Genomic DNA, 25,790 nt, shown 5'->3' with positions numbered 1-25,790 from the left:
CTGTTAAATAGGTAAACACAAAGGTAGATATCAATGTTATACATATGTCAAGTGGCCAGATGACCTTTTTCCATTTGGGAGAGGAAATCTAAAGAAGCTTGACTGTCTTATATCTTGCATGTTTCTTCCACAAGATCAAGAGGAGAGAAGGATTCAGGCCTTGGTATAGATTTTTTCAGTAAAAAACAATCTTCAGTCTGTAGAATTCAAAAATAAAAATAGTGAGAAAAAAACTGATATGATCAGCTGGGAATTGTAAACTCAGAGAACAGTCCACAAAGTGTTAAAGGGTTACTGCTTTATTAATTAAATTTGTGTTGCTTACAGCAGTGTGACCCAGCAACATTAGCACCAGAAACTCTGAGAGTGCAGCCCAGGAATTTGTTTTAGCAAGTCCTCCAGGTGGTTCTGATGCTTCCCGCTAATGTTTAAGAACTGTTGGCTTAGAACAATTATGTAAATTTAAAATCAGGGACCTGGAAGCAACTTCTTTATTCAAACCGCTCTAGCCTTATAAAGATGATTTAAGGTAATGTCTACAATATCACTTATGACATAAATGAATGTGTTATAAAATTACATGTTAGTGTCAGATTCCCTATAACTAGTTACAGAGGACGATTGTTGTGTAGAGGATATCTGACTAGAGTCAGTTTCCCACCTGGGTTAAGAGTCCAGTCTTTACAACTACTTGCTAACAACATAAAAACTCTTAAGAGTTCAAAGGAATGCTAACAGGCAATCAGTTGCGTTTTCATTTTATTTTTCTGTAAAGGTAACATGAAATTTGCTGTTTAACCACTTTGAATACAATTCAGTGGCATTGATTACTTTCACAATGTCGTGCCACCTCAGCTACGTTTTTTCAAATCAGAAAAATGTTTTCACAACGATTATCTTTAATTTAATGTGCTCAGAACGTCCATCGACAGCCTCCATTTCTAAGTCTTGATGGTTGATCGAGCCGATCTGCAACGAGGCGTTCGTTCGGAGTCGGAGATCGCCTTGTGGTCAGAGGGCGTTAGGGGTCCCTGGGCACTGTGCTGCCCTCGGCCCAGAGCTGCGCCTCGCGGCTCGGACGCGCGAGCCAGGGCGAACAGGACGCAGTGCAGGGACGCGCAGGGCCAGCGAGGGGAGCTGCAGGGTAACTTTTCCCAGGGAAAGCGGCCGGTCGTCCCCAGTAGAAGCCACCCAGCCTTTTGTTTGTTTTCCTGCCGGAGGCTGGAAAACGGCCGGGTTCCTGCTGCACTACCATGCGCCGTGCGGCCCGTGCGACTCGCCGGACCTCGCGGGCTTCCCTGTACGGAGCCCTCGGCCGGTCCTAGCAGGGATTGTCCCCATTTCCAGCTCCGGAGCGGGCGGCTGCGCCCCGCTCGTCTAGGAGCTGCGCTCACCTCAGGGGCGGGCCCCCGCCTGCGTTCGCGGCGCCAGTAAGTGGGGCTCCGGGATTTAGGGGCTTCTGCCGGGCGACCTGTCACTGTAGTAGCTGCTGGGATGGGGCGGCGGGGAGACCCCTGGCCGTGGCCCGGCGACGGATCGGAGGCGCAGGAAGAGGCTAATGGGTTATAGTTTCTTTCCGCGATCATGTGGATCTCTCCTTCCTGGTATGAAAACTCGGAGCCTGGAGGATTTTGATGGGTGTTTATCTTTTAGTCTTAAGGAGGGGGAAGACCCTAGCCAATTTGAAGCCTCGTTGCGGGGCACGTTGAGGACTTGCTCTCGGAATTTCCCTGACTAGGCCCTTGGCTGTCCCACAAGGGGTCTGAGCAAAAATCCTCGAGTACTTATTTGCAACCATTTTTTACTGGATTTCTTTCTGTTCTGATTTCTTTCTTACTAATCTGAGTAGCTGTTATGAGAAGGATATTGAAGGATTTTCCAGAACAACTGATTCTTTTGTAATGTTAACCTTTTAAAGTTTGACTTTGACACTAACATTAAGGACTTATATGTAATATAGCTAATGCATCATTCTGCAGAGAAGAGTATTCCTTTCCACTTACAACTAAATAAGACCTGCTTTTGCTGGAGCTGTGCTAGGCTGAGGGAATTCCACACTGAATTTTACAAGCGGGATGGATTTCTCTAAGGTATTGGCGCTTGTGGGGTTTGAATTTTTTTTTCGTTTGTTTGTTTGGCCGGTAGAACTCTTTGTAGTAACAGAAGTTTGATAGTTACAGTTTTCATTTCTCACGTTTCCCAGTGAGTGGAGTTTCAGGGTGTGCTTCAATAGTGAATGGCACCATTGCCTAATATAAAGATTAAATGAGCTTTAAATTTCTGTAGTCAACATATATATTATTAAGAAGAATTTGTGTCTCAATCATTTGCTGAACTGCGCTGGGAGTTAATATATGCATAAATATGCACATTTAAAATAGTTTCTGAACAATGCGCTACAATTTGGTAGACTCTTTAAGGCTTTCCTATCTACTTGAGGACCAGGACTTGTAAAACACTAGAAGTAGATGTAGAAAGGAAAGCAGTACTGGGATCCTTTATTTAAAATGACATCTGGTACCATTCCCCATTCTCTAAGTGACCCTGCCCACTTTTTATTTCTCCCTTTCTGCTTTGCCTTATCCCCTTCTCCAAAGTTAAAACTGGTGGCCAGGCAGCAGGGAGTCCGTCACATTTCCTAATGAAACCAATCTAGGTTCAGATGGTGGAGGGGTGTGCTGGAGGGTTGATGGAGCCTGTCTGATTAGGTAGACCCCTGCTGTCCTTGCCAAGGGAACTCAGCATTTAATCACAAAGAAAAGGCCTTTTCACTGAAGTTTCTTCTCCACAGACTAAGTGTAAATGAACTACTAGGGTATCAAACAAGCCATTTAGCAGTTTTATTTATTGACTGTTCAACATCATCAGAGCCCTTTTTATACTTTATTGTTTGTTATTCTCATTGCTTTTTGAGGTTCCTAGTACAGTGGAAATTATGTTAATCTTGAAACATTGGAATTATCTTTAACCATCTTTTCCTTCATTTCCTTCATCCTCTGTATCAATGAGTCATCAAGACCTTTGAAATATGTTTTATATGGATCCCTCCTTCTATATTCTAATCTAGTCCTCACTCTTCCACTCCTGCAGTACCGCAACAGCCTCCCAAGCCTGACTCTTAGTAAGCTCTCATTAAATGGTTGCTGAATGAATGAATGAGAAGCGTCCCTCTGATCTTTTCAGTGTTCTATTGCCTGTCTAATCTTTAAAATGATCACTTCATCATATCTATTCTGGATGTGCAAACTTCAGTTTCTCTCCATTATGTACTATCTCAAGTCTAAAATAATATACCTGACTTCTCAAGGCCTATCATAATCAGCCTTGCCCTTCCTATCTAAAATCCTCTTTTCATTTCAGCATGCATCTCTGCACTCTAAGCAGTCTGGTCTGGTCTTCTTGCTGTCCTGCTAATGGTGCCAGGCTTCTTCCCACTGCAGTGTCACTGCTCATAGTGCTTTCCCTAGAAACCACCTCCCTTCTCTTTACTCTCCTGTGCGACTCCTACCTGTCCTCAGAGGAGCCTAAGTCTACTTCTCTTATAATATTTCCTCTTTCTATTTCTCAAGATACTTGCTTGTTAGCCCTTCATTATACTGGCTGTATTGATCTCCAATTGGTTTAGGTTAGTTTAAGCCTCTTTAGGGCCAGAGCCATATTTTATGCATGGTAATATGGTATTGTGGGCTTTGAAGTACAGCAGAATTGGGGCAAGGGCCTGACTCCACTTATTAGTTGTGTGGCCTTCTGTAATTCTCCTACTATTAATCTCATGTGCAAAATAGGGAAAATGCTCCCCCCCCAGTTTCACCCCCGAGTTGTGGTGTGAAGATGGTCTATAGTGCCTACCCATAACTGGCATATACATGATAAAGGTCTGCTTATCCCTTGACAGTAACTTAACAGAGTCCAATTCCTGAACACTCAGCCTGGAGGCCTAGAGAACCAGGGTAACCATGCAGTGAATCCTTAGTAAGTATTATCCTGCCCTTACTTAAAATGGCTTGCGCTTAGGTTATTCCTGGCTGCAGCTCTGCTTCTGGGATCTGTTGCTGTTTTTCCATCTGAACCTTGCCAGGAACCCTACTGCTTAAATTTTTTTTTTTTTATACTGCTCCTCTTGCAGCAGTCTCCTCCATTTCATTTTGTAGGATCTTGCAGAGTTGGAGTGGTACCTAACCGTTCTATTGATGTCTGCCCTTATAAAATGCATTTTTCTGCTTGTGGGATCTATGTGAGTGTGTGTATTTGCCTGGTGGTTCCTTGGGAGAATTCTGGGTATAATAACCTCTCTGTGTATGTTGATCTGAAAGCCTGTGAATAGTATCTCATTTAACTGTTGTCTTTCACCTGTGGTCTTTGATGACTGTGGCTTTCTGAGAAGGGCCTATGTTTAGAGTATTAGAACTCTCCTATCTGTGAACCTCAGTGTTTATGGTTGATGTGGTTGACAGGGAGAATGCGCAAACAGAGGTGTGTGCCGGATGACTTATACACATGTTTTGGGATTATAGTGTAATTGTGTCTTAGTTTGTGGTTGTGCTTACTTTTGAAATACAGTTTTAACTTCCTTATAAAAGCACATGTGTTCTAGAAAATTACCTAGTAAAAAGAATTTGGTGAAACAAATCATTTTCTGGGGCAAATTGCATTAAAATGCTAAGGAAATGTTGTGGCAAGAAGAAAATCAGAGATGCCTTTGATTGCAGCCAAAGAAGTAAAAGCAGCAGCTCAGGTCTACCTCAAGGTGGTAACCAAGGTTGATATGGGCATCTTCATTCAATCTGTCTGCTCCTAGTTAACTGCTGTCCAATTTTAGGAAAAACTACTACTCAACAGGTTTTAAGGAAACACTCAACCCAAACAGAAGGCTTCTATTCCTGATTTTCTTCCAAGGAAACTGAACTATCTTTGCACATTAAGTACCTGACTCTCTGCGCTTTGAAAGTTGAAGTCTTCCTGGGTAGGAAGAGTGTCTTGTCGTGGGACTTACCTGAGCAGGCTGAAATCAAATCCAACATATGTTGACATGTGAAGTCATGTTTGAGTTTGAGGATAGCACATCTTCAAACATCTGCTCCCTCCTTTTTTTAAACTATATGGGCTCAGGATTAGCAAAATATTCATATGCTTTTTACTAAGGGGCATGTGGGGAACATTTAATACATCTTTATTTGGCTATAAAACGTATTATATTCACACATTTAAAAAATATGCTACTCTGAAGATAACAAGTATTCTGTTCTTCTTAGTTGGATCTCATCTGTAGAGTGAGAATGTCAAGTAAACATTAAGGTCCTTTACAGAAAAAAAAAATTCTAACTCTATTGTCTGAAGTTTCTTCAACATTAGGCTTTGAACATAGTTCCTAATGAATTTAGCATTCAAATCTATGTTAATTAGCATTCAGTTATATTTTATCTTTAAATAAGCTCATCACGGCTGCTATAAAAGATAATGCCTCTGAACCAAAAGATAAAGTATTGTAAGTGTGATGTCCAACTATATTTGACAATATCATGAAAGTAACTATCTGCGTGAACTTGTAGTTCCTAGCAGATGATTGTCATCCTAACTCACTTTTTTTGAAATGAAAGGGCCACAATAGTGCCTTGCTTTTCATTTGGTGCTTTTCCCACCATGTCAAGAACCCTTAGTAGCCACTTAATAAATGTATAACAATGGCCCAGAGCTTATGAGAACCACATGTTTTTTTAGGAGAGATCAGTGTGAGTTATTTTTTACCTTTCTATAGGTGAAGCATGACCTGTGATAAAGTATTGATAACATGTGACTGCCCTTTTGACTACCATGAAAGATAATGCCTGAGAACCGGAAAGGAAAGTGCTATTGTATAATGCCCAAATACGTATTTGGCAATATCATGAAAGTTACTATCTGCATGAACTTGTGGTTCCCAAAAGATAGTTATTAATGGTTTTGCCCTCTTGGACATTGCCTTTGCTTTGAAAGAGAATTCACTAGAGAATGATTTAACTAAGACAAAGGGGAGTGAGAAAAATGTAAGATATACATGCCTTCATGTGATCTTAGCTGTTGAAAAACAAGTTTTTTCCTAAATTAGTGTAAAAGTTTTTAGAAGGAGTCATAATTTTGGTACCCTAGTCCCAGTACAGTTGTCCAGTTTGCAAAGAAGTGGGGCGTGACGGGATGACAGTGAGGGTGGACGTGGTAGTATAGGAAAATCATCTATGGTCAGGATTGCCTTTTAAAGCTCCATAAGTTGTTCATTCATTAGTTAATTCATTCAACATGTCTTTACTGTGAGTCCGTACTTGTGCCAACTATGCCAGTTCTCTGGGAACTGAGTACTGGGAATACAGTTGTGAATATGGCAACGTTTCTGACCTCACAGAGCTTATATTCTAAGGTTAAACACAGCTTGTATGTAGCCCTGTAACCTAGGGGTAAGTGAGGGCTCTGTGGAGAGTACTAAAGTGCTTCTGCTTATTTGGGGGATTTCCTCATTTTCAGGGCTTGACAAACTATGGCTTGTGTGCCAGTCCTTCCTGCTGCCTGTTTTTGTAAATAAATTTGTGCTGGAACACAGCCATGCCCATGTATTTACATATTGTCTTTGACTGTTTTCATGCTACAATGGCAGAGTGGAGTTGTGACAGAGATGGAGAGCCTGCAAAGCCTATCCTGTTTACTGACCCTTCACAGAAAAAATGTGCTGATTCCTGCCCTATTTTATTTTTACATTAAGCCTTTACTTCCTTTACTTTAATTCATTTTGATTTTTTGTATACATGCTAGCAAAGCATCTTACACTGAGATCAGCTCCTTAGTCAAATGTGTTGTAATAGTATATAGATACTGATAACATGTGGCTGTCCTTGTAACTACCATAAAAGATAATGAGTTAGAACCAGAAAGGTAAAGTATTATTGTGTAACGTCCTGCTACTTATTTGCCAGTATCATGAAAGTTACTATCTACATGAACTTGTGATATGCTCTTAGTCACTCCCCTATCTTCACTATCCCTTATCTTGCCCACCCCTGAAACACAGGCAAGCAGGACTATTGCCACCCTCGGCAGTTTTCATTAAGCTGGGGACTCTCGTTCTAGCTCATCAACAGTTTCACACATGGCAGGGTAAAGGTTTGTTTTTCTGGCTGTTTTTTTATTTTTTATTTTTTTTAACATTTCGCCTTTACTTCAGTTCTTTACAGTCCACCAAAGCCAACTATGTGTCCTAGTTTAAAAATCATCTGCAAGTGATCGAAGAACTTTTTTAAGGTTCAAGGCGTGAGCACCTTTTATATTGTAAGAGAAGCGACAGGGAGTTGTGGAAGCTTCTCATGGGATTAAGGACCTAGTGCAGGACGAGTTCTTTTTTCAGAAGCTGGGATTGAAAGAGGAGAGGGATGGTAATGGTATGAAGAAGTTTCTGGGGCACAGAAGAAGGCACATCATGTAACGGATTATCTTCTCTTGTTAACATCCAGTTGGTGCAATAGCTGAATGCATCTTTAATTCACTCCTCTGTCAAGGTAAAGACAAAGCAAGATCCATGTAAAGAAGGTCCTTTTGGCTTTGTAACTGCTATTCCTTATGCAGAAAAAAAGCAGTAGTCCAAGAGGCAAAATGCTTAAAAGATTTGCTTGCTAAAATGTACAGAGGCAGAAGAATTAGGTCCAGGAGAAAAATATAAACCCAGATATACTATTTCTAGTACCTTTTTAAAAGAAATTAACAGTATTCACTGACTTTTGTAAAGTTAGGACACATTCAAACCTAGAATACGAAGTGTAATTATAAACCTGTAAAGGTAAAATGGAACTCCGAAGTACCATGAGAAGGGTCATCTAATGATTTTGCATATAATCCACTTTTCTTAGGAGGATAAATGAAAGTAACAGAATCTTTTCAATGTAAGATAATTAATGCAAAGGGAGACAAGCTCCTTCTAAGGAACTGAATGGTGTCAGTGGGCCTGGTAAACCACAACTCCCAGAGAACCCCAAGTTTGCTGTAATTTTTTTGTCTCCTGTCTTAGAAAATGTGTAATGATGGCATTAATGCATTGATTAAGGTTTCAAAATAAAGAATGAACTACAATTTTCCCTGCCCCTCGCCTCCATTTTTTAGGCTGTGAATGAGCAAGGCACCTGATGCGAGCTGCTGGCCATGAGCAAATGTTCTTTGCCTCCACCGAGGATTGACGCTGAGGGGAGGGAATTGGGGCAAATCACAGGAAGCTTTTCCCCAATGTCACCTAGCCAGGAACATCATAACATTGACTTCAAGGGTTTGCTGGAACTCTTTGAAAGAGAGATAAAGCTGTCTTTCTTTGTTAGTTGAGTACAGCCTTACACAAAGGCCAAAGGCCTGATCTGACCGCATGGAGGGGGACTTTCTGTGATCCTCTGAGACTCAGTCATCCTGGCATTGTTGTGGGAGGGCCCAGGCTGCCTGCCTGCCCCAGCTATTCTGTGGTATTCACTGTTCTTCCACTTCAGAACTTCAGAACTTTTAGTTGGGCCCAACAGTTTATCTTTATTTTGCGTATGACAAAATAGAAGCACTGAGAATTTTGAGGTACTTAGCCAAGGTGGTACAGAAAATAATAGCAAAGACTAAAACTCACATTTGGGCCCTTCAAACAATCTTTGAGGACTTGCTACTGCAAGTGGAGTGAGAAGACAAAGATGAAGCAGTCTTGGAGAGTGTCGAGGCTGAAGCAGAGGGTACACCTGCAGGTCATTGCCACGGGGAAGGGGCTGGCAGTGAGGTGAGGACAAGGCACTATGGCATCAAGGGAGAGGGCCATTCTCGGGTCTATATGTGTAGGTTGGGGCAGGAGGCTTGGAAGAGGTGATGTGTGAGCTCGAAAGAGAAGGAATCGATGTTTAATGTTTACTGGGGCCTGGCTGAGGCACTGGGGCACTTGTGCATCTCTTGAAAGAAAGGTGTGTAGCATACAGGGTCCTTTGGTGGCACTGTCTTCTCCGCTAACCTTTGTTCATGTGATGCAAAAAGCAGAAACATTTATCCATTTTTTTCTTAGACAAATGCTAGCTCAATTCCTGATACAGAGTCACAGAATCACACAGCTTTAGAGGAAGAAACCACCTTAGAGCAAGTCCCATGCCCTAATTCCACCGAAAGTAAACTCAAGGACCAAGAGATGCCCCGAGGCACAGCAGATCAGTGCTGAGTGGAAACTGGAACCAGTCCCTCACTTTGCCTCCACTGTGGGCATGTTGGTGCTGCCGACGGCTCCAGTGGATTCGCTGATGTTTGATTGCAGAATGAAGGCAATTAGAACATAGCCATATCATTCATTTCCATATTTGGGCTTTGAGATACAAAGTACTACTTCTGTTCCTGTCATTTTCAGATCCTCCAAAGATCTCATGATCTTTTGAAAGCTTTACCTTAAGTTTGGTACAGTCAGCCTGGGTTCCTGTCTCGGTTCTGCCACATTAGTCGTATAATCTAGACATGTAACTTGTCTCTCAGTTTCCTTCTCTGTAAAATAGGGATAATTGTAATAGTACCTGCCTGGTAGAATTATGAGGGTTAAATGTACTAATATATGCATAAGCACTTATAATAGTACTATGTACATACTAAGTACTAAAATTATCATGTTTTGGGCATATTTGATATATGAGGGTGCTAAGTGTAGATTCGTTGTAGTGAATGATTTATCCAAGTTAATTCTTGGAGTCAAAGCAGAATTTAGAAATACTGCGAGTTAGAAATACATGCTAATTCTCAAGGTAATGGACAGGCTGCTACATTCCATTCACTTCTCAAGCAGTGTTAACTATCTGTACCAGAAGCTGAATTTAAATGCTGTCAGGGCAGAGGAGGAAAATAAAAGACTCAAGGAAGCTGGGTGTGTGCTTGTCAAACAGTAAGAAATTGCTCTTCTCTTCTAAAAAAGAACAATTTTTCTTCTCTTCCAATTTTTCTTTAAGTATAAGGTTTTTTTTTTTTTCAGGCTTTTACTTTGTCACTTTTGTTATAGGCATAGGAACAGAGAAATATTTTTCATCCAGTAAAACAAGTGGCTATGAAGGCACACAAAAAAAGAACAGCTTAAAAAAAAAAGGCAAGTGGCAACAGGGAAAAAATGGGGACTGTGGTGAGCTGCAGAGCACACGCCCAGCCTGAAGAGGTACGGACATTTCTTCCACTTCTTATTACTGTGAAGGGCTAAGGACCCCAGGTGGTTAGACCTTCAGTATTTCCAGAGAAGCTCCAAATAGGGATTTATATAGGAAATTCCCTATTTTTTATTTATTGATTTTTTTTTTTGAGACAGAATCTCACTGTGTCCCAGGCTGGAGTACAGTGGTGCGATCTCTGCTCACTGCAACCTCCACCTCCCGGGTTCAAGCAATTCTCCTGCCTCAGCCTTCTGAGTAACTGGGATTACAGGCATACACCACCACGCCCGGTTAATTTTTGTATTTTTAGTAGAGACAGGGTTTCACCATGTTGGCCAGGCTGATCTCGAACTCCTGACCTCGTGATCTGCTGCCCTTGGCCTCCCAAAGTGTTGGGATTACAGGTGTGAGCCACTGTGTCCGGCCGAAATTCCCTATTTTTAAATCTGGGATTCAGCCCCCAGAGTGCCAGTGTGCCATCTCTGGTCGACACAGCATGGAATCTCCATATGCTAATGTCGTATACTCAGAGATTTCAGGCTAGAATTGTCAATTCTTGTTCACTGTGCAAAGTTAAAGAGAAGTATGCTTGGATAAAGAAAATGTACATATACACCATGGACTACTTCGCCGCTATAAAAAGGAATGAGATCATGTCCTTTGCAGGGACATGGATGAAGCTGGAAGCCATCATCCTCAGCAAACTAACACAGGAACAGAAAACCAAACACTGCATGTTCTCACTCATAAGCAGGAGTTGAACAATGAAAATACATGGACACAGGGAGGGGAACAACACACACCAGGGCCTGTTGTGGGGTAGGTGGGACAAGCGGAGGGAACTTACAGGACGGGTCAATAGGTGCAGCAAACCTCCATGGCATACGTATACCTATGTAACAAACCTGCACATTCTGCACATGAGTTCCGGAACTTAAAGTAAAATAAAAGAGATAAGTACATTCTATATTTTAAAACAGAATGTCCTTGTTCGCTGGGTAAGTAAGCACAGATTTCTGATTTCATTTCTAAAACACCCAACTTTGAATGAATAACACCACTGCTGTGTAATTTAGATGATTGTATAAGTCTTTGGGATGTTTTGCTAGGGAGTGATAGGCTAAATAATAGCCTGCAAAGATACCAGGTTCTAATCCTTGAAACCTGTGAGTGTTACTTTATATGACACAATGGACCTTGCAGATGTGATTGAATCAAAGAATCGGAAATGGAGAGATTATCCTGCAGTATCTTGGTAGGCCTTAAATGAAAACACAAATCCTTATAAGCGAGAGACAGAGGAAGATTTAAAAACAGAAGACAAGAAAATGTGATCATAGAGGCAGAGATTGGGGTGATGTGGTCACAAGCCAAGGAGTGCTTGCAACCACCAGAAGCTGGAAGAGACAAAGAATGGATTCCCTCTAGAGCCTCTGGAGGAAGTGCCAGCACCTTTGCTTCAACTCAGGAATACTGGTTTCGGACTTCTGACCTCCAGAAACCTGAGAGAATAAATTTCTGCTATTTTCAGCCACCAACTTTGTGAAAATTTTTGGAGCAGCTGTGGGAAATTAATATAACTGACAAGGAAAACTTTGTATAGTTTAAAAATTTTTTTTTGTTATTTATATCTGGATCAAAATATGGATAAGTGACATGTCCTTAACAAGAAAAATTAGCTGTAGTTTAGAAATTGGTGGCCCAGAGCCTTCCTTGAGATTCCTAGCCAGTGATCCACAAAGTGACTCCTTCCTTGTGCACTGGTAGCACTCTCATCTCCACTCCATGTAGGAACTTAATCCAGTGTCCATGTCTTCTGGTCATTTGTGTATTTCCCACCTCTCCAACTGCGTGAGAAGTCCCCAGAGGCCAGATCTGCCACCCACAGCTCTGTGGATCTTATATCTCAGTACTGAACGTAGGGCCTTATACTTAATTTTTCACTTGAGTGATGCTTTGTTGACACTTTAGTGTCTTAAGCATATTTCAGATATTGCTGTATATCAAAAATGCATATTTATATGCTTTTTTAAATTAAAAGAAAATTTTTTTTGAGACAGGGTCTCGCTCTGTTGCCCAGGCTGGAGTGCAGTGGTGTGACCTAGGCTCACTGCAACCTCCGCCTCCCAGACTCCAGCAATCCTCCCACCTCAGCCCCATAAGTAGCTAGGACTTACTACAGGAATGCACCACCACGCCCAGCTAATTTTTGTATTTTGTAGAGATGGGGTTTTGCCCTGTTGCCCAGGTTGGTCTTGAACTCCTGGACTTAAGCAATATGCTCACCTGGGCCTCCCAAAGTGCTAGGATTACAGGTGTGAGTGACCACGCCCAGCCTATATAATTTTATAAAATAAATATGTCACATATTTACATATATACATATATAATGTATTTATAATATATGAATATTATATGTATGTGAAATGTGTATATATATACACACACACACACACACACAAATGCGAGTAAACCTCACAACCATAGAAAAGATAATAGTTGGCTTTTTTTTTTTTTTTAACAAATTGTAAAGAGCCCAACAGTAGAAACGGTCTTCTACTTGTGGAGTGAGGTCTCAATGGAGTGACTTACGGGTGAAATATTATGCTGCCAGTATGTGGTCTCTGGTCTACACAGTGTGAAATCTTTGTATGCTAATGTCATATACTCAGAGATTTCAGGCTGGAATTGTGATGTCTTGTCAAGTATCAAATTTTTGATATTTGCCTGCTTCTTTCTTTGAAGCACTGACTCTGTAGATGTAGATGTCTCCCATTAAGTATCAAAGAAGGATGTATTAACATTAATACACTAAAAATAGTCATTAGAGTGCTGAAACCTTTTTTCCTGTTAGAACTCCAATTGAGGCTGGGCACAGTGGCTCCCACCTGTAACCCCAACACTTTGGGAGGCTGAGGTGGGCAGAGTGCTTGAACTCAGGAGTTCAAGACCAACCTGGGCAACATAGCAAGACCCCGTCTCTACGAAAAATACAAAAATTAACCAGGCCTGGTGGTGCATGCCTATAGTCCCAGCCAATCAGGAGGCTGAGACAATCAGGATTGTCTGAGCCCATGAGGCTGCAGTGAGCCATGATCACACAGCTGCACTCCAGCTGGGAGACAGAGCAAGACCCTGTCTCACAAAAAGAAAAAAGAACTCAGCTTGAGAGTTCCGTGTTTGCCTTGGTTGCCTTTGACTGAAGCTCTGTGGTTATCTGTAGTAAATGTCACTGTGGATGGCATGCAGAGTGGTCCCCATGTTGGGCCCCACTTGTCATGCAAAGTGGAATCCTTTCATGTTTCCCACCTGCCATGTTACAGGCACATGACTGGATTGCACAAGGTCGCAAAGCTTCAGCTAGCTAGTTGTCCAAGCAACCTGGAGTGATACTGAGGGCCGTTTTTGGACATTCTTTTACCACAATAGGTTTGTATCTTACTTGCATCTTATTTTCTTTCAAAATGGAAGCAGATAATGGAAAGCAAATGAACATTAGGCTAATAGTTACTTGTAATTTGTCTCCAGCTGTACACCTCTTTTAGTCTTCAAAACTATGCTAACCATAAAGGTCTATCTGTCACCTCCTGTAGAGAATTTTGTATTTTGTCACCTAAAATACAAAAGTTAGTATAGCCCACTGTAAGTGGGTGTAGCCCATAGTATCAGGAATGCTTTCAGCTGTACTGGATAGATTAACAGTGACTTCTTCAACAGAGACCTTCAATTAGGTTGTAGAACAATAAGCCCAAAGGCATATATTTTCAGGGTTCAAGCAGCAGCTCACTGATGTCATCAAGGACTCAACCTCTTTCTATGAATACACCCTCTGCAGCTGGGATTCTCATCTTTAGAGCTGATGTCTCATAGTCGTCTCTGCCTCAGCCCTAAATATCCCACTTTACACAGCCATGTTCAATGCCGCTTCTTTGTCAACTGTCTTTATTAGGGAGTAGATTCCTTCTCAGAAGCTCTTCTCCTTCCTCACCAGCTCACTTCCCTTTCATTCTCATAAGTCTGAGCCATGGCACCACTCCTAAACAGATTTTAGTAAGGAAGTAGAATTCCTTTGCTTGGCTTAGATCTATCATAGTTCATGCCCTGGGGTGGCTGCTGTGCCTGAGTATGTCGAATCCTGAGTAAAATCAGGTTCTGTAAACTAAGCAAGAAGAGGAGCATTGCTATGGAGTAGAGCAGCGAAGGCGCCTACCATGGCTCCCTTCTTTTTTCTAGTGCATTGTCCATCGCCCTATTTTCCCAGAGCACCAGTAAGTTTTTGTTCTTTACTTTCAGATTATGAGGTGACTCATCATATTTGGGCCACCACAAAAAGGATGAATAGCTGAACAATACCATTCTCAAATGTATTTAACCACATCCTGCTAGGATATGCTCAGATTGGACTGTGAGCTGACTGGTGCTTCTTGTCTAATGCCATTTTGGCTAATACCATTCACTTTTTTTCAGTATGAGAAATAATTCACTAATGTGAATAATAGAAAGCTCAAAGAGCGGTCATGGTTCTGTTCTCTGGAACCATACCTAGTGTAACTAACCCTTCTCTTTGATATCCTTTGTACACGTGGAACAATTATCATGGCTTTCCAAGTCTCCTTTGCTTCCAGCATCCGGTGTTTCTTCATCTACCCTTCTTGTACTTTCATTTAGATGCCTCACTATGTTCTTTAATATTTCTCTTGAAGTTTGGCCTCTGGAGCAGTAAACCAAGGATGTGATGGGACTATTGCATTCCTTGTTCTGAACACAGGCTGCCTTATTTAACAACTCCAGTGGGCACCTTTCACGTTGTGTTCTATGTGAATGGAGTACCCTGGAGTTACACAGTGTATCAGCCTTGTCTGAATGCTGTGTTCCCAATAAGAACTCCAATAATACTCTATCTTTGGGGAAAAATAAAACAACCTTAGAGCTATTTGCTTATTGAGCATCTCCAGTGAGAGGTTTGGTACATACCTCAAATTCAGCCCCCGAGAAAACAGAACCCACATCTCTGTACATTGTCCAAATAACACAAAAACACACATTCCCTATCTCAAACCCATAGTCTCCTGTTGTATCTAAGACTCACCCAGTCCAGTGCCTTTGTTTGGGCTTTCATCGTATTTCACCCGGGCTATTGGAGTAACCTCCTAATTAGTCTCTGTCTCTGATCTCTATTCTAACATCTATGTAGTCTCCAGAGGGATTTTATTCATGCTGTTTCTCTGCTTTAAAAACTCTGAGGAACTCCCTTCTGTAGGATAAAAATCAAACTCCTGCGTGAGGCCAGGTGTACTCACGCCTGTAATCCTAGCACTTTGGGAAGCCAAAGTGGGAGAATTGCTTGAGCCCAAAAGTTCAAGACCAACCTGGGAAAAAAAAAAAAAGCCTGGTAGTGTACACCAAGTACTCCCAGCTACTTGGGAGGCTGAGGTGGGAGGATTACTTGGGCCTAGGAGGTTGAGGCCACAGTGAGCTGTGATTTTCACCACTGTACTCCAGCCTGGGTGACAGAGTGAGACCCTGTCTCAAAAAAATAACAAAACAAAAGCAAAAACAAAAAACTCCTGCATGACACACATACTCGTTCATAATTGGGCCCACCCTAACTTTCTAGCTATTTCCTGCAATTTGCCCCATCGCCCTCCATTGAATTGGTTTTACGCTCTAGCCTCGTACCCAGCCCTGGTTGCACATTAGACCTGGAAAACCTTCAGAACTCTCAAAGCTCAGCCCCCATCCTGACCTGCTTCTTGGGGCTGGGGCTAGGCATGAGTAAATGTTAAAGGTTCTCTAAGTGATTCTGTATTCAACCAGGGTGAGAAACATTAGGCTGTGCCTGCCCTCTTGTGAACACACCAAGCTCTTATATTCACCAACATTTTTACAGTTTCCTCCACTTATAATTTCTTTCTCTCCTTTTCTGTGTAAGAAAACCTTTTTCATTTTTTAATATCTCAATACTACCTCTTCTCTGAAGGATTGTCAGATCTCTCTCCTCCTCCCAAGATTGGTTGCTGTCTACTGCATTCTCATAGCAGTTTCTACATTTTTTGTGTATCTGTCAGTTGTGAGTGATTTAAAGGAGAGACCCTAGCCTTATCCATAATGTGCCCAAGAGCCTTGCATAATGCTTAGCATCTTATTAAAGTTTAAATAAAATTATACCGTGTGCCATCAGTGCTTGAAGAGACACTAGTCTGATCCATTGTATAGTTGTTAGGTATCTGAAGTAGCATTAGAAATTAGAAAGTAACTGCCATGGTATGGTGAGAGTCATATCTTGCCAGAGTAATTAGATTTTGTTCCTTGATAATATGACAGACTATAACAAGGAGGAATTGTTGGGGTGACTATGCATTGAATGAATGACCCACTCTATCTGGATTTCAATGAAGCTCTTAATTCTTTCACAGATAGCTTTCTCAGTGATAATCTAGGAATCATTGTTCCAATTGTACAATTTAAGTGGATGAGGAAGGGACATTAATTATCCAAAAAAGGCTTTATTATTAATAACTGATATAAATCAGTAGTATAATGCCATTGCAAAAAGCATGAGGGAAGCCCACATGCTACTGTAATATAGGTTACTATTAAGTTTTGGTCACCATAGTTCATCAAGGAGATGGAGAAATGTGTGAGGATTCAGAGATGAATGCCAAAGGTAATTAAAGGAGTGGAAAATGCTTCCTCTGAGAAAAGGTCGTGTAATTAAGGCAGGAGAAGGCTGAGAGACACACGCTTGATTACTCATTTCATGTGCATAGACATTTTTATGACATAGCTTCTTTATATCCACAGAAAACTAGGCAGAAGAAATTTGCTTAAATTAGAATATGCAAGTTTGGGTTGGACATGAAGAAAAATATTCTAACTGGATTACAAAATGCAGATCTGATCATGTTAGTCCCTAGTTACAAAACTTTAGTTGACTTCCCACTGTCTATAGGGCAAAGCCTTCTTTAAAAAATAAAAATAAAAATAAAGACATTGTTTATTAGTTGGCTGATTTTTTTTTTTGACAAATCAAGCTTCCAGGGATTTTTTTTTTTTTTAGGAAGATGACATACAACAATGGTTTGGGAGTCTTAATTTGTTGGAAAGTGAAATAATGAATGATGGAGGATTCATACACAGATGTGTCTCAACTTAGAGTGGGGTTACATCCCTATAAACCCATTGTAAGTTAAAAAATCATTGTCAAAAATACATTTAATACACCTAACCTACTGAGCATCATTGTAAGCCTAGCCTATCTTAAACATGTTCAGAACACTTACATTGGCCTATAGTTGGGCAAATTATCTAACGCAAAGCCCATTTTATAATGAAGTGTTGAATATCTCATGTATATAATGAATACTGCACTGAAAGTGAAAAACAGAATAGTATGGGTGCTCGAAATACGATTTCTACTAAATGCATGTAGCTTTGGCGCCATTGTAAAGTCAAAATATCGTAAGTCAAACCATCATAAGTTGAGGACTGTGTGTATGCTATATGAAAAAAATAGTTGAAGATAAAGAAGAAAAAGGGGAAAACAGATGCAGAGCCAAAATTGCTTGTGCTGTGGTCCAAATATACTTTTTGGGTTAAGGCACAGCCTGAATCCAATCTATTCCGTAATACAGTAATCACGAAGTGGAGGAACCATGGTATATGATAGTGTTCTGTCTTCTCAATAAGTTGTATTACATAAGTCTGCATTTGTATGTTTTGATCTAAGATAACACATTTAAGATGCCTGTATCTTTAAAAAATTTCCCTTCTTCTACCATTTTAGGGATAATTGAAATTTTTAATCTATAATAATTTTAAATTTACATAAATTGCAAGAATACCAAAAGAATACCCATAGATCCTATCTTAGTCTGCCTGGGCTACCATACATAACATAATAACATAGACTGGGTGTCTTAACAGAAATTTATTTTTTTCACAGTTCTGGAGGCTGGAGAGTCCAAGATCAAATGGTTTGGTTTCTGGTAAGGGCTGTCTTCCTGGCTTTTAGATGGCTGCGTTTTTCCTGTGTCCTCATGTGCTAGGGTGTGTGGGGGAGAGGTAAAAGACACTAGCCCTATTGTATCAGACCCCTACCCTTATGACCTCTGTAGCCTAATTACCTTTCCATAGGTCTGTCTCCAAATACAATCACATTGGAGGTTAGGGCTTTAACATGTGAATTTGGAGGAGGGATATCATTCAGTCCATAGCATACCCTTTACCCAGATTTACCTGTTGTTAACATTTTACCCCATTTGTTTTCCCCGCAATGCACACAAAATTTTTGTTCTACCCACTTGAGAATAAATTGCATACATCATGGCCCTTTACCTGTAAACCCTTCAGAGTATATTTCCCAAGAATGAAACTATGTTCTTACTGAATCACAGGACAGTAACTACAACTACAATAACTTTAACACAGATAAATATTTTTATCTAATCTACTGTCCATGGTTTCAGGATGAAACTGCTCCACCTCAGATCATCAGGCATTAGTCTCCTAAGGAGCACGCAACCTAGATGCCTCCCGTGGGCAGTTCACAGTAGGGTTCGTGCTTCTGTGAGAATCTAATGCCGCCGCCGCTGATCTGACAGGAGGTGGAGCTCAGGCAGTAATGCTCACTCACCCACTGCTCTCCTCCTGCTGTGTGGCCCAGCTCCTAACAGGCCACAGACTGGTTTACAGCCCTGGGTTTGGAGACCCCTGCTTTATTGCATTTTCTTCTCCAGTACAGAATCCAGTCAAAACCTGTATTTTAAAAAATGGCATCTGGGTTCCTCCATAAACAAAACTCTGCCAACTCTTTCCACAAGCTCCCCCTTTCCCACCCCCTAATTTCAAGCCCTGCCTCTTAGTTTCTGCTTCTTGGAGTGCTAGAACCCCATTTGCCCTACAAAACACCTACTTTTCTCTTTTTTAAGACAATCTTTTATGACGATTTTTCCTGCCCTCCCTAAGCCCAGATGGAATTAACCCAGCTGGAAACCAAGAGGGCTTTCTCCTTAATTCCCCTCCACATCCTGTGCCCTAAGCATACTTGAAATATCTTAGTTTGTATTCATGAGTGGTACATATCTGCTTCCCCCCTCCCATCCACACCCCCATCCCCTGCCAGGAGACTCTAAGCTCTTTAAAAGAAGGGACCATATTTTATTGGTCTCTATATTCTCAGAGCTTAAAGATAGGATCTGTCACACAGAAGGTGCTTTATAAATATTTATTAGTCATCAATGGAATACATCACCCTAAAGAGCTACTGAAGGAGGTTGTAGGGAGTCTGATCCTGAAGAGTTTCAAGAAGGAAAATGCCCCTCCAACCAGAGGCTTTACAGTGGTTCTAGGGGAAAGGGAATGAGCTGAGGGTGGGTAGAGCGGGGCTTGATCTCTAAAAGCTTGTTTGATTCTGTGATAAAGCATGGTGAAATCAGGCAGGAGTTTTATATGTCTGAAGATTTTTCAAGCTCACACACGGCTTTCAGGAGAACACAGTCTGGATTTATTTATTTATTTTATTTTTTTATATATATATATATATATATATATTTTCGAAACCAAGTCTCACTCTGTTACCCAGGCTGGCGTGCAGTGGCGTGATCTCGGCTCACTGCAGCCTGTGCCTCCCGGGTTCAAGCGATTCTCCTGCCCCAGCCTCCCGAGTAGTTGGGACTACAGGCACATGCCACCACACCCAGCTAATTTTTGTGTTTTTAGTAGAGACGGGGTTTCACCATGTTGGCTAGGCTGGTCTCAAATTCCTGACCTTAGGTGATCCACTTGCCTCAGCCTCCCAGAGTGCTGGGATTACAGTCATGAGCCACTGCGCCTGGCCTATTTTTAAATTTTTAATCTTGAACTAATTTTAGACTTACAGAAAACTTGCAAAAATAGTACAGAGTTCCTAGAAACCCTTCACCCCACTTTCCCTAATATTAATATCTTACATAACCACAGAACAATGATCAAAACCAGGAAATTAGCATTGGCACAATACTACTAACAACAGATCTTACTTAGATTTTACCAACTTTTTCACTAGTGTCCTTTTCTATTCCAGGGTCCTGTCAAGGATCCCACATTGCATTTATTTGGCATGTCTGCTTAATTGCCTCCAATCTGTGACAGTTCCTTAGTCTGTCCTTGTCTTTTGTGATCTGGACACTTTGTAGGAATACTAGTCACTTTACATTATTACTACAGTTTCTTTATTATAGGCAGACTGAATTATATAAATGAAAAATCAATGACATTATTTTTAAGACACAAACTGAATGACTTTAAAAGGAGCATACCCTGCACATAGGCCTTGAATTCCTAGTTCTTTGTTTAGCTTCTGAATGTCTAGTAGTGATGATAATACCATTGATGCTTAGCCACACGTAGTTCATGGAGCACACTTAAGTTCTGTATCACGAGAACTTTAGCATTTCTTAGCTTTTGTATGTTTACATTGTTAATTGTAGCTCAAGTGCATAGAACACAGTATATTTAGCGAAATTTTCATAGCTTGGCAATTTTCATCGACCACAGTTATCTCTCAGTGTTTGCCCAGAATGGTTAGTCAGCAGAAAAGCATTGAATTGGAGCTGATTCATTTCTGAGTCAGTGACAAATTTACTTTCCAAGTGTAATATCTCTAGTTGTATAAGAAATTAGAAAAGAGCATTATTTAGACCAAGGGTTAGTGAACTGTGTAAAGGGCAACATAGTCAATACACTAAGTCCTCATTTAACTTATCAATAGGTTCTTTGGAAACTGTGACTTTATGCCAAACAACATATAACAAAACCAATTTTGCCATAGGCTAATTGATATAAACAAGAGTTAAGTTCCTACAGCATATTTCTGGTCATAAAAACATCACCAAACTTCCAAATAAAGACTAAAACACTTTGAATATTAAACATTGGAATGAATGTGAGCTATAAATACATTTAAGAAAGATTAAAAAAAAAAGTGAAGGTAATTATTTACCTACTTAATCCAGTTTACGGTCTTGGGTGGTCAGAGCCTATCCCAGCAGCTTAGGGCCCAGAGTGGGAACCAACCCTAGACAGGCACCAATTGCAGGGCACATTCACACACCCACTCTGCACTCACTCAAGCCTGAGACAGTGTAGACATGCCAGTTCACCTAGTGTGCACCTGGAGAAAACCCACACAGACACAGGGAGAATGTGCAAACTCCACATGGACAGCAGCCCCAGCCAGGAATCAAGTTTTTGTCCCTCATCAACATTATAATGAAACAACATTATTCCAAAACCTGCTGTACTTTGGGCTTTGCAGGCTCTACAGCGTCACACAACTATTCAGCTCTGCTGTTGTAGTCATGAATGGTATGCAAGTATGTGGGTATGACTGTGTTCCAATAAAACACAGATTTAGACTTACAAAAACACGTATACTCAAAATGTATATTAACATTTATCCTTGTCTCTCATTTTTCTCTGCAGGCAGAAGACTGATTTTTGAAAATATGTATTTGGGAGACAGTCACGTCCTGTTGAATACCTTGTGCTGGTGCTGCCATCGAAAAATCTGGTTACACTCTGGGGAGGACTGCTACCACTGCAGAACTGAACCACTTCGGCCGTGAGATGAGTGTCCGGCCTGAGCAGGCACACCATGAATAGATACACAACAATCAGGCAGCTCGGCGATGGAACCTACGGTTCCGTCCTGCTGGGAAGAAGCATTGAGTCTGGGGAGCTGATCGCTATTAAAAAGTAAGTTTGATCCTTCACTGCCATGATAATTTTAACTCTACCCTCACCATTACCCGTCTTTGTAACAGTTCTAAAGGGGAGTGGGTAGGATGCCTAGAGAAGAACCTTAGATAATGATTGCTGTGGGTTAAATGATTATTGACTCTGTAACACTCATGTTAGAGGTCTGAAAACATTTCCACTTTAGATTTACTACTTTGCACATAGTAAAAGTACTTGTTATCAAAGTATGTTTTCTCTTATTGTGAGGTAGTAACAAGCAGGTTAATAAACATCATTTTACATGAGAGGAAACTGAAACTCTAAGAAATTAGATGACTTCATTTGGGCCATCTACATGCGTATGGTGGTCTGGTGACTGCTGTCTTGTTCCCTCTGCCCCCCCTTGCCCTTCACAACCTGAGTCCAGACACATTGTATTAGTTATCTGTTGTTGTGTAACAATTTACTCCAAGACTTAGTTGTTTAAAACAACACACATTTATTATCTCACAGTTTCTCTGGGTCAGGAGTCTGGACACAACTTAGCTAAGTTCTTTGCCTCAGTATCTCTCATGAGGCTGTAGTCAAGGTGTTGGCCAAAGCTGGGGTCTCATCCAAAGATTGGACTGGGGAAGAATCTGAGCTCATTTTGTGATTGTGAGTTGATCTATGGGTTGTTGGCCTGAGGGCCTCAGTTCCCTGCCAGCTGTTGGTGGGAGGCTGCCCTCAGTTCCTTGCCATGTGGGCATCTAAAAAGCAGCTTACAACATGGCCATTTGCTTCATCAAAACTTGGGAGTCAAGAAGGCAATGAGAGACTTGTACTGAGATGGAAGTCATATCTTGCTTTTGTAAATTAATCACAGAAGTGACATCCTTGTCAAATTGCTATATTCTGTTGGTTAGAAGCAAGTCGTTGAAGGAGAGGGGGTTCTAAAAGGCCCTGGGTAGCAGGAGGTGGGAGTCTCTGGGAACCACATTGGAGACTGCCACAACCATCTCTATCCAGTTGCCTTGTCAGCATCTATATTTGAATGCCCTGCAGACATTTCACACTCACCATGCCCAAAACTACACTCATATTTAGCATATTCTCTCTTACCCCAAATTTGTTTCTTCTTCAGTGTTTCCTATTTCAATAATTGGTACTATACCCTCAAAACCTGGGAGTCCTCCTGCCTTCCCTCCCCATTATGCCTCACCTTTAGTCATCTAGTACTGTCAATTTTATGTAATATTTATGTCATCCACCTACTTCTGTATATTCCCACTGCTAACCTCCATTCAACCCATTACCATTTGCCACCTCCACCATGAGGTCCTCCGCCACTAGGGCTCCTGGCTTTTTTCCCCCTATTCATATCAGACTAAAGGGATTATTTTAAACATACAACTTCAATCATCTAAAACTACTTAACCAAATGTTCTTTGTGTCCATGAACACATCCCTTGCTCCCACCTGATGTCAGTGCAGCTGTAGCGCAGAGCTCTATGCCCATGCCAGCACCCCATCCCAAGTGCATGTGGGAGACTTTCAACCAAGGTGCATTCTGTCCAGCTCCTTAAAAGGTCCCCAGCAGGCCTGAGCCAGTTGCCAACCCTGTTATTGGCTTACTCATACACCCATTATTGGGTTCCCTACCTCTCTTTTCTCAGTCTCCTGCTCCTTGCCCTGGCTTCCTGGAATCACCTCCCAAATAAACTACCTGCACCCAAGTTCTTGCCCAGGCCCTGCTTTTGGAGGAATCCAAACCAAGACAGCTTCCAATGTCTTCCTAGCAGTTTTAGGATGAAGCCCCAAATGTTTAATGTGACCTACAAATTGCTACATCATTTGGCTGAGCCACTGCTCCCGTCAGGTTCACTTTTATAGGCCCTTTTCCTTTCTTCACAGCACTTGGTACAGAAAATTATTTTCTACCTTCCTGCCATGATGTCAGTTTCATGAGGGATGTCTTTCTCATCATTGTCTCTCCGGTGCCTGACAAGGCACCTACTGTACTACATAGCAGGGGCTAAATAATATTTGGGGCATGAATAAAGGATTTGATCACTCTACTGGGAGACAGTGTGACAAGGACAGAGTGAGCTGGAGAGATGGGAAGTTTGTTATTGGCCAGCAGTGAGACCTCGGGAAAGTCATGTACCTTCTCTGTTTCTGTTTCCTCAGCTGTCCTATCTGTTTCACAGGCCTGCTATAAGACAAATGAGACAATGTGATTGAAATGCACTGAAAAATATAACCTTGAAACTTGGATTTCTGATTAACTCTGGAGTTTTCTTTTCTCCATTGAGGCTCTAGACCAGGGGTTGGCAAACTTTCTCTCTGAAGGGCCAGGCTGTAAATATTTTAAGCTTCACAGGCCATATGGTCTCTTGCAACTACTCAGTTCTGCTGTTGTAGTTTGAAAGCAGCCACAGGCAGTATATAAATGAATGAGTATGGTTGTGTTCCAATAAAATTTCACTTATAGAAACTGGAATTTGAATTGCACAAAATTTTACAGTGTGAAATATTATTCTTCTTTTGACTTGTCCCCCAATTTAAAAAGGTAAATGCCATTCTTAGCTCGTGGGCTGTACAGAAACAGATGGTGGTGAGGTTTTGGCCCATGGGTCATAGTTTGCTGACTCCTGCACTAGAGGGTCTAGAACTCTGCTGTCTAGTATGATAGCAAGTAACCATATGTGGCATTTAAATTTAAATTTAATTGAAATTAAAATTCAGTTCCCACATTGTGCTAGCCACATGCCAAAGTGCTCGGTAGCCACTTGTGTCTAGTGGCTACCATCCTGGACAGCACAGAGCAGTTTCACCAATATAGAAAGTTCTACTGGACAGCTCTGGTCTAAATAGAATAAGCCTGAGCAATTTCCTTCCAAAGCAAGGTTAGTTAGTTAGTGTAGAGCAAGACAGCAGTCCAGGCCTCTTTGGACTGCACCACACCACTGCTACTGGCAAAATTTGTGACTTAGGATTGATTATTGCACTGCTGTTTGAAAATAATACCGGGTAGAAATTTAAACCCACTTTAAGTACTGTTAATTAGGATCAGAATGGAAGCATTTTTGTAAAAGCAAAGTTTAACCTATTACTGAGAATAAGTGTGCTGTTTGTTTCTTTCTTCTCTTCTAGAATGAAAAGAAAATTTTATTCCTGGGAGGAATGCATGAACCTTCGGGAGGTTAAGGTATATATTAATATACCAAGGAATAATTTATGGATGATTAAAATAGCTTTGTACATGCTTAGATTTATAGTTGATATAGTCATTTCATTTGAATTTTTTCACTAATGCTGGAAAGGGAGGCAAATGATAACATTATAGCTGAAGCAGAAGATTATGGTATAATTGTATATACTGTTATTAGAAAGCTTTCATCTTTAATGGATCACTTATATCAATATATTTCAATATAAAGAAGTTGAATGTGTTGATTTAGTGAATTATTATTGCCTAATTATTTTCTTAATTATTAACGTAAAGGAAAATCACTTGTTGAGTGTTTTTCCTAGACATAATAGCAGTACTTACTTCAGTTTCATGCCCTAATAATTTGCACTCCACTTTCTGTGAGGAAATTCATTGACCCCCACACCCTTGCGCTTGTTGAGCCTCACACAGACTTACCAGCACTGGGCCACAGCCTAACCCTGAACACAGAGGGGAGGGAAGGCAGAAGCGGGTAGAAAGGAGGCACCTTAAAAGATTCCTCATCCGTTCCTCCTTGCTGAGGTCCTTCTTTTGTGCCATGTCAAGCATTGTGGAGCACCGATCTTTACTTTTATTCAGCCTTCTGACTGGATTCATTATTCTCCTCCTTTCCCCCTGCCCCTTCTTCTATTGATTTTGTTCCAATTTTTCTCTCTGTCAGAGTAGATTGATCACATTGAGTTTTACATGCATAATTCTCTTCCTTGTGC

The 25,790-nt window shown here is 41.1% G+C and overlaps 2 protein-coding genes across 3 annotated transcripts in view; both read left to right on the top strand.

The window, feature by feature from the left end:
- Nucleotides 1-1,450: 1,450 nt before the first annotated feature.
- On the top strand, nt 1,451-21,884 carry LOC129534347 (uncharacterized). Its single transcript, XM_055391104.2, has 2 exons — nt 1,451-1,604; nt 21,612-21,884. Exons 1-2 carry the CDS (start codon nt 1,559-1,561, stop codon nt 21,752-21,754), a joined length of 189 nt encoding a protein of 62 aa, XP_055247079.1. The 5' UTR covers nt 1,451-1,558; the 3' UTR covers nt 21,755-21,884.
- CILK1 (ciliogenesis associated kinase 1) overlaps nt 21,765-25,790 on the top strand; it is a 39,968-nt gene continuing 35,942 nt past the window's right edge. For both annotated transcript variants that reach the window (XM_019030131.4, XM_055391102.2), the window contains exons 1-2: nt 21,765-21,884; nt 25,002-25,056. In XM_019030131.4, the coding sequence (XP_018885676.1) occupies nt 21,784-21,884; nt 25,002-25,056 (156 nt within the window). In that variant the 5' untranslated portion in view covers nt 21,765-21,783. The remainder of the gene's footprint in view (nt 21,885-25,001; nt 25,057-25,790) is intronic.

This window comes from Gorilla gorilla, chromosome 5, assembly GCF_029281585.2.
Source record: "Gorilla gorilla gorilla isolate KB3781 chromosome 5, NHGRI_mGorGor1-v2.1_pri, whole genome shotgun sequence".
Lineage (NCBI taxonomy): Eukaryota > Metazoa > Chordata > Mammalia > Primates > Hominidae > Gorilla > Gorilla gorilla.
The sequence above is the reverse complement of the archived record's forward strand: the minus strand, read 5'-3'. Positions and strand labels throughout refer to the sequence as shown.

Bases quoted from the DNA above. Each gene is read 5' to 3' on its own strand.
- LOC129534347 (XM_055391104.2), top strand. From the start codon at position 1,559: ATGGGTTATAGTTTCTTTCCGCGATCATGTGGATCTCTCCTTCCTG. The intron at 1,605-21,611 runs GTATGAAAACTC...TTTTCTCTGCAG, and splicing joins ATGTGGATCTCTCCTTCCTG to GCAGAAGACTGATTTTTGAA.